At 41.6% G+C, this 19,276-nt stretch overlaps 1 protein-coding gene across 1 annotated transcript in view; it reads right to left on the minus strand.

The window, feature by feature from the left end:
* The window catches only part of GLG1 (golgi glycoprotein 1), a 152,868-nt gene that overhangs the window by 39,254 nt on the left and 94,338 nt on the right, over positions 1-19,276 (minus strand). The window contains exons 3-7 of the mRNA XM_031002968.3: positions 17,524-17,610; positions 12,219-12,434; positions 5,161-5,364; positions 3,472-3,543; positions 1,682-1,865 (exon numbers count right to left, since the gene is read on the minus strand). Coding sequence (XP_030858828.1) covers positions 1,682-1,865; positions 3,472-3,543; positions 5,161-5,364; positions 12,219-12,434; positions 17,524-17,610 — 763 coding nt within the window. The remainder of the gene's footprint in view (positions 1-1,681; positions 1,866-3,471; positions 3,544-5,160; positions 5,365-12,218; positions 12,435-17,523; positions 17,611-19,276) is intronic.

Below are 19,276 nucleotides of genomic sequence, written 5' to 3' on the forward strand. Positions count from 1 at the left end.
GAAATCACCACCTATTAAAAGTACATATTTCTATCTGTAATACAATATACCTATCAGACATGCTAACATCTGAAAAGTTTCGAATTAGCAAAAGCTTTAGCAGCATAAAATAGGCTTAGACTCCAGATATTCAGGCTTCTCCTGTCACTGTTCTGCATGAAACAGGTTTTATACTACTGCACTAATAATGCAAATGCTTTGCCCATGGAAATCTTATCAATAAGATAACTATTAGGGTAAAAATGAAAGCCAAAGAACAATCTCCACTGGCCTACACAATTAAAGCTTTTGGAAAAGACTACATTTAAGATATTCACTATAAGCTCCCCCAACTTCTTTGAGCTGTAAATGCCAATGGGGAAAACTTTTTTTTTTTTTTTTTTGGGGACAGAGTCTCACTGTGTCACCCAGGCTGGAGTGCAGTGGCGCGATCTCGGCTCACTGCAAGCTCCGCCTCTCGGGTTCACACCATCCTCCTGCCTCAGCCTCTCCGAGTAGCTGGGACTATAGGCGCCTGCCACCACGCCCGGCTAATTTTTTTGTATTTTCAGTAGAGACGGGGTTTCACCGTGGTCTCGATCTCCTGACCTCGTGATCTTCCTACCTCGGCCTCCCAAAGTGCTGGGATTACAAGCGTGAGCCACCGCGCCTGGCCGGGAAAACTTAAAATAAAAAGATTAAAACAAAACAAAAACTGGTCACCCAGACAGTTTGTTTAGTGATAAAGCCAAAACTTGAAGCCAAGTCTGACCCATGTGCTACATCACGCTACCCTGAGTCTCCTCAAAATGTTGCACAATGTGTATTTCAAAAATGAAAACTAGGCCAGGCGCAGTGGCTCACACCTGTAATCCCAGCACTTTGGGAGGCCGAGGCAGGCAGATCACGAGGTCAGGAGATAGAGACTATCATGGCCAACATGGTGAAATCCCATCTCTACTAAAAATACAAAAATTAGCTGGGCATAGTGGTGCATGCCTGTAATCCCAGCTATTCCAGAGGCTGAACTAGGGAGTCGGAGGTAGCAGTGAGCTGAGATTGCGCCACTGCACTACAGCCTGGTGACACAGCGAGACTCTGTCTCAAAAAAAAAAAAAAAAGAAAAGAAAAGAAAAGAAAAAACTATTCAGCTGGGCACAGTGGCTCACGCCTGTAATCCTAGCACTCTGGGAGCTAAGGTGGGAGGATCACTTGAGGGCAGGAGTTTTGAGACCCGGCATGCCAACGTGGCAAAACCTCATCTCTATTAAAAAAAAAAAAAAATTGCTAGGTGCAGTGGCTCACACCTATAATCCAAGCACTTTGGGAGGCCGAGATGGGCGGATCACCTAAGTTTGGGAGTTTGAGACCAGCCTGACCAACATGGTGAAACCCCATCTCTACTAAAAATACAAGAATTAGCCGGGCGCAGTGGCGGGCGCCTGTAGTCCCAGCTACTTGGGAGGCTGAGGCAGGAGAATGGCGTGAACCCGGAAGGCGGAGCTTGCAGTGAGCCGAGATTGCGCCACTGTACTCCAGCCTGGGCGACAGAGCGAGAGACTCCGTCTCAAGAAAAAAAAAAGAAAAATACTCAAAAAAGCAAATATGGGAGGAAACTAACGTTTATATATATAAAGCTCTAGAGTGTGAATCCAAAAAGGAACAGAAATGATAATTTAAAAAAAAAAAAAAAGAATGCTACCTCTGTGTACAGCTGACTCCAGGCACATTAACAAGTAGGAGAGCCTGGCTTCACGCGATCGCGGAAGGTTTTCCACATTGCACCGGTATTTCTTCAAGTCACTTTTACAGGATTTGGCCAATGAATAACTGACTTTATAATCCTGGGCAATCAGCTTTTGGCGGGTTGTAAGTGCTTCTCGACACTGAGGAAAGAGTACAGCAACAGCCGTGAGACCACTCATGTAACTTTACTGTTGACGTGTACCACTAAGATGAGCATAGCGACTCAGCCAAGTACATGTCAACAACTGCAGTTATTACCAACATATCTATCTTTAAGTTTGGTTAAAATTTTCACAATTGAGCTAAGCTACTGTGGCATGAGACAGGGGTAAGTGGGTGGGGAACCTAGAAATTCTGTAGTCACTTGCTAGTTGTTGCTGCAATAGCAGCTGTCCAAAACATGTAAATATCTCATAGATCCCAATATGTTAACTTGACACACAGCATTCTTTTCCACTTTAACAATACCCCTAACATAAATTTCACTAGCATCAAACTGGCAACTAACATAACATTTGGGATATTCTGTTCAATGCTTTAAAATACAATTATTCAATTATTCTGTATCATCTGAATAATAAGATTTGAATAAGATTGTTCAAATGATACAAGAAAAAGGAAATGAGAAACATTTCTTCAGCTACACAGGAAAGTAAATGACAAGATAGCAAAATTAATTATTTCAAAAGCCATCAACTATTCTTGCATTCATTCAGGGACAAAGAACTAAAAGAGGATGCTTAATGATATAGCTGCTGAAAAATTAAATAGCTAATTGCCTAGAAAGCACATTGATTTGGTTAACCTAAACTTCTTGAGGAGGCAGGGCTGGCCTTAGTGTGGTTTTATATAAAATTCTCTGATTTTACTCCCCAAACAAATATCTGAGAATTTTATATAAAATCACACTGAGGATTTTATATAAAACCACAGTGAGAGGCGGGTGGATCACCTGAGGTCAGGAGTTTGAGAGCAGCTTGGCCAACATGGTGAAACCCCGTCTCTACTAAAAATACAAAAATTAGCTGGGCGTGTTGGCAGGTGCCTGTAGTCATAGCTACTAGGGAGGCTGAGGCAGGAGACTTGCTTGAACCCGGGAGGCAGAGGCTACAGTGAGCCGAATCATGCCACTGCACCCCAGCCTGGGTGACAGAGAAAGACTCCACTCAAAAAAAACAAAAACAAAACAAAACAAAACAAAAACACCTAAAAAAACCACCACAGTGAGAACCCTACTTGGCTTCTCACTATCTAGATATCACAATCAGGGTTTCATTTTCTTGGTTTCAGCCAAATATGCTTAAAACCCAAGTACCTCACCTCTGAAAGGGGTGAGCTTTAACAGTCATTTACGTTTTGGTATAAGATTATAAGAAATATTGTTTGAGAGAAATTGAGAAAGCTTTTTTTTGAGACAGAGTCTCACTCTGTCGCCCAGGCTGGAGTGCAGTGGTGCGATCTCAGCTCACTGCAACCTCCACCTCCTGGGTTCAAGTGATTCTCCTGCTTCAGCCTCCCGAGTAGCTGGGATTACAGGCGCCTGCCACCACGTCCGACTAATTTTTGTATTTTTAGTAGAGACGGCGTTTCACCATCTTGGCCAGGCTGGTCTTGAACTCCTGACCTCGTGGTCCACCTGCCTCAGCCTCCCAAAGTGCTGGGATTACAGGCGTGAGCCACCGTGTCTGGCTGAGAAAGCTTTTAAAAAACAAATAAAACATTCATTAGTTTCAAAATAATACTTACCTTTTCACTCATGGATTCTTCAAATTTATGGTTAAAGAGGCACTTATACACTCTGCCCTCACCAGCTTGTGTCTATAAGATGGAACATACACATTATTATTACTTTAGCTAAATAGTTATGCTGAACATTATCCACAATCTCATATAGAACTTTCTATTAAATGATTATAATCGTAGATACCTTTGGACAAACAGCTCTTCCATTTATAAAATTTAATAGGCTTTTAACAAAAACAGTGACTGCAGTAAAGACGAAAAAAATATTCCCATGATATTTGGAGTTTGTCATTTGTTCTCAGATGTATTTTGTTAATTAGGGAACCAAGAGAAGTGTTAGAGTCTGAGTCTTTTTTTTTTTTTTTTTTTTTTTTTTTTTGAGATAGAGTCAGTCTTGCTCTGTTGCCCAGGCTGGAGTGCAGTGGCACAATCTTAGCTCGGTGCAACCTCTGCCTCCTGGGTTCAAGCAATTCTCCTGCCTCAGAGCCCCAAGTAGCTGGGATTACAGGCCCCCGCCACCCTGCCCAACTAATTTTTTTACTTTTAGTAGAGATGGGGTTTCACCATATTGGTCAGGCTGGTCTCGAACTCCTGACCTCAAGTGATCTGCCTGCCTCGGCCTCCCAAAGTGCTGGGATTACAGGCGTGAGCCGCCGCACCCGGCCTCTGAGTCTTCTTTCTTACAAGTGTATGCTAGAGTTAACGAAACTCTTACATCAGTGGCTCTGATGGTTAAAGCTGTTAATGCAAACCAGCAGGCAGAGTGGAAGTGTACACAAGTTACTTTCAGTACTTTGTTGTAAGGATGGAGAGACCATTCCATTTAAAGAGTTAGAAGGCTGTTCTATAGAGTCAGCAGGTGGTAATCAAGGATTTGGTTTTAAAGATTAGCCACCTGCTGTTTTCTTCACCTTAGCCAAAAACACATAAATATATAATGCGTCAAAGTTTTAGCCACTGAATAGATGTAAATAAGATCCTGGGTAAAATAAAATTCCTATAGATAAAACAGACTTCCAAGAACTGAAATTGAGAAGTGAGATAAAGCAGAAAAAATACGAAGTGCAGATCATTAGAAGCCAGTTGTTAATCAAATGTTCAATCATCAAGGTTGAGCATCCATTTACCACTTTCTGCTATACTGGGACCAATTTCTTCTTCCATTTCTGTGGCTTTTCTACATGTGAGGTTTCTTGATGGCTTATTTTACGTTAGAATAGAGTACTAAAAAATATTTAAGTCACAGTGGCTCGTGCCTATAATCCTAGTACTTTCAGAGACAGAGGGAGGAGATCACCTCAGGCCAGGGGTTCAAGACCAGTCCGGGCAATATAGCAAGGCCCCATCTCTACAAAAAATTTTTTAAAAAATTGGCCAGGCAAGATGGTGCTTGCTTATGGTTTTAGCTACTTGGGAGGCTGAGGCAGAAGAATCGCTTGAACCCAGAAGTTGGAGGCTGCAGTGAGCCATGATCACACCACTGCACTCCAGCCTGGGCACCACAGCAAGACCCTGTCTCAAAAATTGGGGAGGCTGAGCTGGAGCACTGCTTCAGGTCAGAAGTTCGTGACCAGCCTGGGCAACATAGCAAGACTCAATCTCTCAAAAAACAACACAATTAAATTAATTAAAACAAAATTATATATGTGTAAAAATAAAAGGAAGAAAAGAACAGTTTCTGAGCTGACTCACATTTTCACAAAAACGCTCCCGATCATCTCGGCAAGCAAAATATAAATGCCGGTCTAAGTGAAAGTCATCCGATGACAGCTCAGCCACCCGGAGAATGGCTTTCTTGCAGAGTTCAGAAACTTGAATCTTGGGTTCTCTTTCTTCTGCTTCTTTCACCAGGCCTTTCTCCAAGCATGATACCACCTCACCTTGTGAATGTGCATCCTAAAATAGCGAGGATATTAATATTTTAAAACTTTTACCACATGGGTTTCAAATAAACAACATTTGGCTACACACACACACACACACACACACACAAAGTAATAAAACCCCATCATAGAGTTGACTTATTAATGTTCTACCGAGAAATCAAGTAAGAACCAACCACATTGTGGAAGTTAAAGAAAATGCTCTCAATAATCTTCAGTTAGAATATAATACTTGCATGCTACAAATGGAAACAGAGATCCTGGAAAGTTTAAGTATTATAGTTTAGTTAGCACTAGAAATAAGAACCTGAATTTTTAAAAATTTAAAATGTCAAAAATTCATAAGAAACACAACAGGGCCAGGCACGGTGGCTCATGCCTGTAATTTCAGCACTTTGGAAGGCCGAGGCAGGTGGATCACCTGAGGTCAGGAGTTCGAGACCAGCCTGGCCAACATGGTGAAGGCCCATCTGTACTAAAAATACTAAAAATACAAAAAATTAGCCAAGCATGGTGGTGTGCGCCTATAATCCCAGCTACTCAGGAGGCTGAGGCAGGAGAATCACTTGAACCCGGGAGGCGGAGGTTGCAGTGAGCCGAGATTGTGCCACTGCACTCCAGCCTGGGCGACAAGACAGAAACTCCGTAAAAAAAAAAAAACAAAAAAAAACCACATCGGCTCAAAGTTCTGGTCATAGTTCACGTCAAGACTGAAATTACACTGCTGAAATCTCTGTTCATTTGTCTCTAAAAACCAGGCATTTCTCAAATAACAGTGCTTGCTATTTTTTTTTTTTTTGAGACAGAGTCTCGCTCTTTCGCCCAGGCTGGACTGCAGTGGCGCTATCTCGGCTCACTGCACGCTCCCCCTCCCAGGTTCACTCTATTCTCCTGCCTCAGCCTCCTGAGTAGCTGGGACCACAGGTGCCCGCCACCACGTCCAGCTAATTTTTTGTGTTTTTAATAGAGATGGGGTTTCACCATGTTAGCCAGCATGGTCTCGATCTCCTGACCTCATGATCCGCCCGCCTCGGCCTCCCAAAGTGCTGGGATTACAGGCGTGAGCCACCGCGCCTGGCCAACAGTGCTTTCAGTCAAGTTAAAAACCAACAAACCACACAATCCACTAAGAAGTTAGAGACTTTCTTTCTCCTTTCCCTACTCTGTGGTGTCCACAAACATCCCAATATGTAGAATCTGTTGTTTAATACTCACGTTGATGTTTTGGATTTATCTTAATGGGATTTAACAAGATTACCACTGTTTACACAAAACGCTTCTGAGAGTTTTCTTAAAAACCATCCAATTATCTTTAATTGTACACTTCATCATCCCCAGAGCAACCACAAACATTCATTCATGCAAAATATGAGATAGTTCCCCTAAATATTTTCTATTCAAGAGTCCTAATCTATACTTATAAGATATGCTTCAACAATTTAAGGTATAACGACTAATATAGCAAACCAAAGCATCTTAAAATATAGTGCTATTAGCCCGGCACGATGGCTCAACGCCTGTAATCCCAGCACTTTGGGAGGCCAAGGTGGGCGGATCACGAGGTCAAGAGTTCAAGACCAGTCTGGCCAACACAGTGAAACCCTGTCTCTACTAAAAATACAAAATATCAGCTGGATGTGGTGGTGTGCACCTGTAATCCCAGCTATTCTGGAAGCTGAGGAAGGAGAATCGCTTGAACCCAGGAGGTAGAGGTTGCAGGGAGCCGAGATTGCACCATTGCACTCCAGCCTGGGGGGGCAGTGCAAGGCTCCGTCTCAAAAAAAAAAAAAAAGTGTATATATATATACATATTTTATATATATACATTTTATATGTATATATAGTGCTATCATTTATACACACGCAATTAAAATCTTGTTATAATAAAATACCTATATATGAAATAATCTGCATATAATAAAAAGATTCTGGCCAGGCGTGGTGGCTCATGCCTGTAATCCCAGCACTTTGGGAGGCCGAGGCGGGTGGATCATCTGAGGTCAGGAGTTCGAGACCAGCCTGGCCAAAGTGGTGAAACCCTGTCTCTACTAAAAATTCAAAAATTAGGTGGGTGTGGTGACACGTACCTATAACCCCAGCTACTCAGGAAGCTGAGGCGAGAGAATTGCTTGAACCTGGGAGGCGGAGGTTGCAGTGAGCTGAGTTAGTGCCACTGCACTCCAGCATAGACAACAAGAGTGAACTCCGTCTCAGGCAAAAAAAAAAAAAAAAAAAAAAAAGATTCCTAAAACCAAGTAGCGTAACATCTACTTCAGACAAAATTTCAAATCAACCAAAGAATGTATTTTTTTCTATTTTAATTAAAGGATTTGTCTATAGCACCTTAATTTCCAAGTGTTTCCATGAAAGCTTTTGTGTTATCTCCTAACACACATATGAAGAAAGGACACAGCCCTGATATCTACTGCGGACATGAATGAACAGAGGCTCATAGGAGTTAACTAACTCATTTGAGTTGTAGAACATAAAGTGTCTAGCTAACAGTCCATTATTTATTTATGGGGTTAATCTGGGTGAGTGGGTGGAGTCTATAAAATTCCTAAAACTTGTTTGTTGTTGTTGTTTAACTTTCATTTTTATTTATTTTTTTAAGAGACAGGGTCTTGCTCTGTTGCCCAGGCTGGAGTGCAGTGGAGGGATCATAGCTCACTGCAGTCCCAAGCTCCTGGGCTCAAGTGATCCTCCTGACTCAGCCTCCCGAGCAGCTGGGACTAGAGGCACACACCACCACCCTCAGCTATGGAACACTGTGTTTTTTACTGTAACTTTCCTATGTTTATATGTACTTATATACACAAATACTATAATTGTGTTATAAATGTCTCCAGTATTTCAGCATAGCCACATGCTGTACAGGTTTGTAGCCTAGGAGCAATAGGCTATACTACATAGCCTAGGTGTGTAGTAGGCTATACTCTATGATACTCACACAGTGATCAACCTGCCTAACAACACATTTCTCAGAACGTGTCCTGGTATTCTCATTGTATCCTCATCGATAAGCAACGTGTGACTAAATGTAACTACACTGGCATTAGGTCATAACAATACTTCTGGCTGGGCACGGTGGCTCACGCCTGTAATCCCAGCACTTTGGGAGGCCGAGGCGGGTGGATCACAAGGTCAGGAGATAGAGACCATCCTGGCTAACACTGTGAAACCCCGTCTCTACTAAAAATACAAAAAATTAGCCGGGCATGGTGGCGGGCACCTGTAGTCCCAGGCACTCAGGAGGCTGAGGCAGGAGAAGGGCATGAACCTGGGAGGCGGAACTTGCAGTGAGCTGAGATTGTGCCACTGCACTCCAGCCTGGGCGACAGAGTGAGACTCCGTCTCAACAACAACACCAAAAGAAAAAAAAACAATACTTCTCTACTAGATGTTTCCATTCATTGTAACTTTCAGATAAATACTTTTTTCAAATAAGGGTATTTCAGGAGTTCCTCGGAGTCTCTGAGCTTTTAGTGCATTGGAGTTTATAACTGAAATGCATATAAATATTTGACAACGAAGACTGCATGGTTAGTTACCAAACATTAATTAAAGTGAGGTGAACTACACACCTGCACATTATGAGAAAATAAGCTCATTTTGGTTTAAAAAGTTATTAATACACAGGCTTGGCATATGAGTAATAAATTATCCTATAAATGAACTTACAATAATTTTTTGTTAACTTTATTATGGTAGAAAAACATCTGCCTAAAATCTACTGCCAATGCCTTGATCCGTTTTTAGAAGTTTGATAGGCAGTATTTTTCTTCCCCATATTCCGTGTCCTTTAACAACAACAGCCCCCACAAAAAAAAAAAAAAAACCAACAACAGATGCTAACACTAATCTCTAAATAGTAGGCGAGAACTCAGTTTTTATCTCTGCTATAAACCATTCTCTATTTCAATCCTTCTGCTGTCTTCTGTAATCTACCTCACTAGATAAAGGAAAAAGGAATATTAGAATTACTCAAATTAACTGGTTAAAAGCAGGAAATAATAAATGAAATAATAAATAATAAATGATACAGCTACCAAGAGAAAAGCATAAAAGTACTAATACTGTGGCACATGTCCGCAATTAAGTTCCTTTGTTGGCAGCCACAGTCTTTTTCTTCAGATGATGTAAATCATTTATATCTTTACTTTTGGAAATCTGCCCTTTCATTTTGACAACATTTATTATTATATAAAATTCTAAAGCCTTTATTAATGTATCTTCTTTGTTCTAAAATTTATATTAACATTTGAAAAAATCATAGTTTTGAAATCATGACATTTATGTGTTCATACAAAGGCAAGGTACAAACAGATTAACCATGAATCCTCTCCTCGGTCCTTTGGAGGAGGCCAAGTCAAAGCCAGTCATAGAAGTTTCAAGCTTCAGTGGCAGCAAATTTGAAACTGACAAGCCTGTTGTTTTCTGTGTTCAGAAGCTGCTTTGTTAATTTTCAGTATAAGTTTTCTATCTAAATAACTGGCTTCAGAAAAGCAAACTACGGGTTTTAGAAAAAGGCAGAGAAGAGCTGAGAACATGCCTCCCTCTTTTTTAAATTTGGCTGTAGTTCAGAGTGAATGATATAGGAAGGAAGGTGTTTTTTCAGAAGTTCAGGTGTGAGTCTATCTCACTGCCCCCAAAATACAAGAAAGCCTTTGATGCTGGTGTAGCGACCTGGTATAAACTGAAATTTCACCCAACTGGTAGACATACTGAAAGATTAAATGACAAAAGTGTCATTTCTATCTTTAGTCCATAGGAACAATTTTTGTTATTTTATCTAAGTTGAATAAACAATCCTGTCGTGCCTTTTGGCTCCAGCAGTACTATTTTCTGCAATCGTTTCAGTCACTACAGACTTAGTAACTCATACATGGAGGTGACAATTCGGAGAGCTAGAAGGAGGCTAATCAGCTGCTACCTTGGTGGTCACCAGGCAAGAACTACTCCACAGAGGGACTGAAACGCTTGGCTTTACTGCATGGAGCACTCATCACGAGGGTGAAAAAGCCTCATTTCTGATTCCTGAAAAGTATGTTTGGAACCCTGTGGAGACTTTAAAAGGAGCCAGGTTTGGAACTGGATATAATTTTCAACATCCTAAATAAAGTCAGAAGAGCTTCCTGAATCATCAGTGACTTAAGTGCTTTTGTGCCATTTTGAGAGTCTGCTGGGAAGGAAAACACTGCGTTCTTTATTAAAGCTGTCCTTTCTTTATTTGCCTGAAAGATTTATGCCAAGCCACAGAGTTTTTCAAGACCAACTCAGTGGTACACTCTGATAAAGGAACAGGCCCTGTGCTGATATTAAGGAAAGGGTATCAGGGCTTTGGTGACAGCCAGACAATACACAGCAAGAAACCCTTCATTTGAACTGTGTGCTCAGTTCCAGGATCCTAACACCATGTCCCCTTTGTCAGTGATAGACGCCTGCCAACCATGAACAAATAGAGGGCAAAGGGAAAATGGGTTTTATTTTCCATATTTCCTGAACAGCAGATTAATGAGCAGCAGCAACTAATAGGTGATGCCACAGGTCTCAGGCTCCCTCTCCCACCGGCATCCATTACTTTTCAGGAGTTTTTTTCATTTTTGCTAAGCAAACAAATTCAGAATAAACCTGGCCAGATCTCTATTGTGACCTTCTGTTCAGCAGACTAAGTCAAAAAACAAGATCAGATATAACTGTGGAAGAAGAAACTAGCTAGGTAGTTATTTTCTTTCCTGTCTTTACTAAAATCAGTTCTTCTGAGATGAAGATTAATAATATATCACATTTAGAGAGGACTTTTCTTCCAACTAACTAGAAGTACCTTCACATATCTTAAAATTTTCTAATATTTTATAGATGAACAGCAGCCAGTGTGCTAAGTAATTTTTTTGTTTGTTTTTTTTGAGACGGAGTCTCACTCTGTCTCCCAGGCTGGAGTGCAGTGGCGTGATCTCGGCTCACTGCAAGCTCCACTTCCTGGGTTCATGCCTTTCTTCTGCCTCAGCCTCCCAAGTAGCTGGGACTACAGACGCCTGCCACCACGCCCGGCTAATTTTGTTTTTCAGGTTTTTTTTTTTTGTATTCTTAGTAGAGACGGGGTTTCACCATGTTAGCCAGGATGGTCTTAATCTCCTGACCTCGTGATCTGCCCACCTCAGCCTCCCAAAGTGTTGGGATTACAGGCATGAGCCACCGCGCCCGGCCAGTAATTTTTTTATACTAACAGTGGGACATACGCAGAGAACGATTACTGAACTTGGCCGGGACCGGTGGCTCACGTCTGTAATCCCAGCACTTTGGGAGGCCGAGGCGGGCAGATCACTTGAGGTCAGGAGTTCAAGATCAGCCTGGCCGACATGGCGAAACCCCATCTCTATTAAAAATACAAAAATTAGCTGGGCGTGGTGGTGCATGCCTGTAGTTCCAGCTACTCGGGAGGCTGAGGCAGGAGAATCACTTGAACCCAGGAGGCTGAGGCTGCAGTGAGCGCAAATCCCACCACTGTACTCCAGCCTGGGAAACAGAGGGAGACTGTGTTTCAAAAAAAAAATATTAGAGAACTCAGGTCTCTCCTTTGCCAGAGGCACATTACAGGTAACCAGCAGCTGGTCTAATATTGTGAAGACAACACCACTCTTTGCAGGTATTAATTCCTCTGCTTCCCATACAGTACTGAAATATTTTGCTACAAACACATGAAATACACTGTCAACCAGCCTTAGCTCTTAGGGCGGTCTGGACAAGTTTCTTCAATTTCAACTTAAGGTCACTCCAGTCCTAAATTTTTCCCATGTCAGTTATACAAAGCTTTTCATACACCAAATTTTAAGACCCCTTTGTTGAAGCTAACGTAGTATTAGATACCTTTTCTCCAAGCCGAATACTGCCACATTTCAGAATGTTGATGTCATTTTTGCAGTCATCCATGAAGCCACAGATTAAACGGTAATCACTAAAAATGATGGCCGTCATCTTGGTAATGTACTGGTGACACTGATACTCAGTGATGTTGCCTCGGTGATCCACCAAGCAGGAAACCATGTAACCTTTTCCAACCGGTTCATCAGCACATTCTTTAATCTGCTCAAAATAAAGTAGCTGTTTTACAAAAGTATTCCATGCTCGTATCAAACAATATTTATCAAAGAGAAAAATGTCTGAAATTTTCCTGTTGATTTCCTAATTCTTTACTTGGAAGAAAAAAAGAAAAATGCTTAGAAATATATCCAAGGAAAACATTTAGGAATACATTCATTTTAAAGAAAAATAGTGTCATCCCTACTCAGACTGTTGTGCCTTCTAGAAAAACCTGATTAATGTGTTTTGCAAAAAAATACCTACATATCAAATGCTTAGGTAATGCTCACTTCTAAATGCAGTGAAAAGAGCTGTTAACATCTACAGCTTTGGCATGGTCCTATGGAAGTCCTAGTAACCATGCAAAAAATGCAGGGGACAGCGAGGGGATGAATCTAGGGAGGAAGGTTTGACAAACAGGTGCAAAAGTGAAGTCCAGCTGCATACCCTAAGCCAAGCTACACAGAAAACTATTATTGTTAGGCAAACCTAAGGGCCAAGGAGAGACAGGAGGGAAGGTGTAATATTACTTCTTGACATGATATTATTATTATTTATCTTTTGAGGCAGAGTCTTGCTCTGTCGCCCAGGCTGGAGTGGAATGACATGATCTCGGCTCACTGAAACCCTTGGCTCCCAGGTTCAAGTGATTCTCCTGCCTCAGCTTCCTGAGTAGCTAGGATTATAGGAGCTCACCTCCATGCCAGGCTAATTTTTGTATTTTTAGTAGAGACGGGGTTTTGCCATGTTGGCCAGGCTGGTCTCGAACTCCTGACCCCACGTGACCCGCCCACCTTGGCTTCCCAAAGTGCTGGGATTATAAGCGTGAGCCACCTCACCTGGCCTACTTCTTGACATGACATTAATGTGTTCTAAATTAACTATGGATTGAACATGTGTTTTTGAAATCAGTAGAATCCAAACTTAACCGCTGTGGTCTGGGACACATGTGGTCTGGGAAACATGTTTAAAATAATGATCAGTGCAGTTTAGCAAGAAGTTTGGGAAGGGGAACCTAGTTTGGGTGGTTTAGACATATGATCTAGTGGATAAGGCACAGAGTGATTCTGCATGGTGGTGTTCCTGCAAAGTGCATTCCAAACCACAAAATGCTAATAAAGCAAACTAGCCCCGAAATGCTGAAATTCAGGCAAAAGTAAAACCTAATAATAGAATTATAAGCTTAAATTATAAAACAGAGAAGGTGTTTGGAAAAGAGCCTATTGCATTTGGGGAAATTAAGACAAACTGAAGTGGCAATTCTGACAAGAGGAAGGAGTTAAATGGGAATGTTTATTTTGAATATAAACAAGAAACAGTGCTTTATTTGTCCTTTGAATGCAATAGAGAGCATTCTCCCCATTAGGCCTATCTATCACAAGCATGCCCATAGGGCAAAACAAACACAATCTCCTCTTCCAAAAGGTGCTGGATGAAGGACACACCACCGAGGAATTATCCTATAGGCAACAGGTTGTCTTCACCTCTAACTCCAGTATCAAATCCAGACCACGTAAATAACTCAGTTCAGAAAAGAAAGTTGTGTTTACTTCTAAAGGGGCAAACTTGGGAATTTAGTAAATAGTCTCACACTGGTTTCAGAGACAGCAGAGATTTTCAACAGTCAAGGTGAATGAAATTCTTTCAGTTTAACCCCAAGTAAGTTTTTGTGATGCCTAAAAGAGGGCCATGGCTGGGCGCGGTGGCTCACGTCCGTAATCCCAGCACTTTGGAAGACGGAGGGGGGTGGATCACTTGAACTTATGAGTTTGAGACCAGCCTGGCCAACATGGCGAAACCCCATCTCTACTAAAAATACAAAAATTGGCCAGGTGCGGTGGCTCATGCCTGTAATCCCAGCACTTTGGGAGGCTGAGGCGGGTGGACTGCCGGAGCTCAGGAGTTCGAGACCAGCCTGGGCAACACGGTGAAAGCCTGTCTCTAATAAAATACAAAAAATTAGCCAGGTGTGGCGGCGTGCGCCTGTAGTCCCAGCTACTTGGAAGGCTGAGGCAGGAGAATTGCTAGAACCCGGCAGGCAGAGGTTGCAGTGAGCTGAGATTGAGCCATTGCATTCCACCCTGGGCAACAGAGCGAGACTCCTTCTCTAAACAAATAAACAAAAAACCCAAAATTAGCTGAGTGTGGTGCCACGCATCTGTAGTCCCAGCTACTTGGGAGGCTGAGGCAGGAGAATTGCTTGAACCCAGGAGGTGGAGGTTGCAGTGAGCCAAGATTGCGCCACGGCACTTCAGCCCCGGTGACAATGAGAGACTCCATCTTAAAAAAAAAAAAAAAAAAAAAAAGAGGGCCAGGACTGTATTTCCTGGAAAAGATTTTTTTTTTTGCCGAACAAAACAGATTTAAGTTTGAAAAGTGAAAGGAAGAATAGATGCTTGAAAATCCCAGCACTTGTAATTCAACCACAGAAAAACACTGGATAAAAAACAAGACTAGTGGCAGACACCCACTTAATGAAACAGAGAAACATTTTTCCAGGCCCTAATATTGAGCAACCAAAAGTTTTAAAACATCTCAAGAGGCCAGGAGCGGTGGCTCACACCTGTAATCCCAGCACTTTGGGAGGCCGAGGCGGGCGGATCACGAGGTCAGCAGACTGAGACCATTCTGGCTAAACTAACACAGTGAAACCCCATCTCTACTAAAAATACAAAAAAAAATTAGCCATGTGTGGTAGCAGGTGCCTGTAGTCCCAGCTACTTGGGAGGCTGAGGCAGGAGAATGGCATGAACCTGGGAGGCAGAGCTTGCAGCGAGCAGACATCGCACCACTGCACTCCAGCCTGGGTTACAGAGCAAGACACCGCCTCAAAAAAAAAAAAAAAAAAAAAAATCAAGAAAAACCAGGAGCACATTTTGAACTGTAGCCTCAATAAGAAACTAAATGTAAATTTTAGCTTCAATCACTTGAGATTTTACTGAAACACAGAGATGTGGCACCTACTCATTTTTCAGCTCACTATCCATTACAACAGGGCGTGGTGTTAGAATGAGAAGTTTGCATGTTTCTCCATTCTGCTGGATAGCACTTTTTCCTTCTATCTTACTAAACTTCTAAGATGAACAGCAAAAAAGGGGCACTAAATCATCACCAACATATTTAAGAATAGGAGTAAACTCTGAAGTGGCTGGGGAGCAGATTGAAGAGGTACCATGAGCAAAATGCTGCAGTCACTCTATTTTTTGACTGGAGCCAGAAGGAAAGCAGGCAGGATTTAGCTCAATCCTGGAGATTAAGTTTGGTTTGTATTAATAGTTTACAGGTATTCTTGTGATGTTGTTTTTCTCCCTGGAAGTACGATTCCAAAATTAAGAAAGATGATAGAATGAAAATATAGAATGAAATGTTTTGCTGGAGACTGTGTTCTTCCTGATATTTAATTTCCCTGACTCCAGTATAATCTTCCTGTGGGAGGGAGAAGTGTCCTTGTTAATGCTAATCTTTTACAAAACTAGAACACCCCAAAAGGTCACAGAGGACCATCGTGATACACACATTATATGGAAGCCAGCCTAATGCAGAGTGAAATTATTCTAGTGAATATGTACATACTCAACTAAATTTCCCTGGGCCAATCAAACTGGTATGTATTTAATGGGACACAAAATGGGGCAAAACAAACATATGTGGGTGTATATATATGTATCTCTCCCAATGTGTTTTTTTAAAAAAAACTACTTATGGCCAGGCACGGTGACTCATGCCTGTAATCCCAGCACTTTGGGAGGCTGAGGCGGGTGGATCACCTGAGGTCAGGATTTGAGACCAGCCTGGCCAACATGGCAAAACCCTGTCTCTACTAAAAATACAAAAATTAGCCAGTCCTGGTGGCATGTGCCTGTAATCCCAGTTACTTGGGAGGCTGAGGCAGGAGAATTGCTTGAACCAGGGAGGGAGAGGTTGCAGAGAGCCAAGGTGGCACCACTGCACTCCAGCGTGGGCGACACAGCAAGACTCCCATCTCAAAAAAAAAATCTGCTTACAATTGTATAGTACCACAATATAGAGGGAAAATACAAACATTTAAAGTTCAAGCCTGGGAATAATTTCTTTGTTAGTATTTAGTTTAGTTATTAAGCAAACATCTTTGCCCTTGATATTTTAAAGTTAGAGGTTTAGTCCTATAGCTAGCTAAGGTAGTTTGAGATGTAGAATATTAAAGCTAGGAGCTAAAGATAAATTTTTCAACGATATGCCTTTCTGCTTGGAAGCCCCAAGGTAAATATGAGGGGTCACTGCTTTAAAAGAATAAAACATAACTGATCTAGTATTAGAAAGTTTGAGAAAACAGGTTCTACGAGTCCCCATAATGACACAAGGAACACAGGCTGATGGTTTATCTGGATGAGACAGGGTCTTCCTTAAGAGCTCTGAAGAATGTGGCCCTGACTTAATTCATCAATAGGGCCAGCTTGAGGACAATTAGTATGGTGTGAGATCTATGACTGTTAATTCTGGGGTGGAAAAATAGCAACTGTTTTCTCTGTGATTCTCATATTTCAGTACGCAGAAACTCTGGCTTCCTGGAGCTTCTATTACTGATTCAAAAAAAAAAAACGTTAAAAAAAAAAAAAAGAAATTTAAAGTACCACAATTTTCACTAATATTATTTGTTGTTTACACTGGGCCAAGACAAATAATTTTTAAAATCTTAACCTTTTTAACACTAACTCCTATTATTTGAAGTATATACCTCTCTGGGTCAACTGGTCCAGCTGCATAGCCAAAACAGGAATGCTGACAGACCTCCTGTAACCAGGCTGATATGCTTCAGACACAGCATGTTGTCCAATGTGTGAGAGTAGCACTGATACCTCAGCACTTTTACTTGCTGTTTTGAGACCAATAGAACCTGATTTCCAACTGCCTCAATCAATAGTATCCTAATGTAAGCGTAGGTGGACATTAACAAAAAGAGTCTAATTACACCCCCCAACTTCCTAATTGTCAACCAAGACAGATGTGAATTCTAAGAAAAGTAATGTAACTGAGTCATTCTTCTCATAAGGGCTGGTCTGGTAATTTTCTCCTCTGAGCCATCAGATGTCTACAAAATTCTTTCACAACTTACCTCTGTTATAGTAGATTTGCAAACCTCTCTGGCCACAGATTCAAATTTGGGGTCTGTAGTTAGGTTCAGCTTATAATTCCACAACAACTAGATATGAGAGGGAAAAAAAAAACAAAGAAAAACTCCAGTTAGAACAGTATGAAATTTATTATCAACGTTAAATGACAAAAGCCAATTATACAGAGTCAGACAAAGCCTATTCACATCAGATAACAAACAAAGTAGGATAATATGCCATCACATTCCTAGATAAAAGGAAAAAAATGCAAGACAAATAAAACGATGACTATTCAGATATATTTTTGTCGTTTTTACTAAAGGACAATTTTTTTTTTTTTTGAGACAGAGTTTCACTCTTGTTGCCCAGGCTGGAGTGCAACGGCGTGATCGTGGCTCACTGCAACCTCCACCTCTCGGGTTCAAGCGATTCTTAAATGACAATTTTTTTAGAGCTATAAATTAAAAACCATTAAAAAGTCAAGAAAAAATGAAAAATTAAGATCCTTGGTAAGGTTTTCAAGGAAAATATAAATAGGTTATATGAGCTAAATTCTGCTTGAACCAAAAAGTCTAATCCAGAAGCTCAGATTTGGTGGATTCAGTCTCAGATCTCACAATCAACAGTGCTTTCATAGATCGGTTTCATGGAGGAGAGTTGCCCAGGTTCTAGTTTCTAGGCATATTTATCTTCATTCATTCATTCATTTAAAAAAAAATTGCCAGGCGCGGTGGCTGACGCCTGTAATCCCAGCACTTTGGGAGGCAGAGGCGGGCGGATCACGAGGTCAGGAGATCGAGACCATCCTGGCTAACACAGTGAAACCCCGTCTCTACTAAAAAATACAAAAAATTAGCCGGCGTGGTGGCAGGCGCCTGCAGTCCCAGCTACTCGGGAGACTGAGGCAGGAGAACGGTGTGAACACCGTAGGCAGAGGTTGCAGTGAGCCGAGATAGCGCCACTACACTCCAGGCTGGGCGACAGAGCAAGACTCTGTCTCAAAAAAAAAAAAAAAAAATTTGTAGAGATGGGATCTCACTGTGCTGCCAGGCTGGTCTTGAACTCCTGGCCTCAAGCAATTCCCCTGCCTTGGCCTCCCAAAGTGCTGGGATTACAAGTGCAAGCCAGCATGCCCAGCCTCTTCATTCCCTTAAAACACTTGACACATACACTATAAGGTCTACTTTTTTTTTTTTGAGACAGAGTTTCCCTCTTATTGCCCAGGCTGGAGTGCAATGGCGCGATCTCGGCTCACCACAACCTCTGCCTCCCGGGTTCAAGCAATTCTCCTGCCTCAGCCTCCCGAGTAGCTGGGATTACAGGCATATGCCACCATGCCTGGCTAATTTTGTATTTTTAGTAGAGATGGGGTTTCTCCATGTTGGTCAGGCTGGTCTTGAACTCCTGCCCTCAGGTGATCCACCCACCTTGGCTTCCCAAAGTGCTGGCATTACAAGAGTGAGCCACTGCACCCAGCCCATAAGGTCCACTTTATACAGCTGTTTTAACACGTTACACTAGAAAATATCTAAAGCCTATTCTTGCAGATAATGACTAAATATTACTTTATTTTTGAAGCTTCCATAAAAATATTTTGATAAGTGATCCAATTTCTGAAACTTAGCAAAAATGAGCCTTAAATTGTTCAGTTGGTGAGATAGAGCAGAGACTTTGGATGATGTAGAACATGAAGACGTATGTATATATTCATTTTTGGAAGGGGGTACATTCCTCTCTGGCTACTATATACTCCTA

The sequence above is a fragment of the Gorilla gorilla genome, chromosome 18 (genome assembly GCF_029281585.2).
Source record: "Gorilla gorilla gorilla isolate KB3781 chromosome 18, NHGRI_mGorGor1-v2.1_pri, whole genome shotgun sequence".
NCBI lineage: Eukaryota > Metazoa > Chordata > Mammalia > Primates > Hominidae > Gorilla > Gorilla gorilla.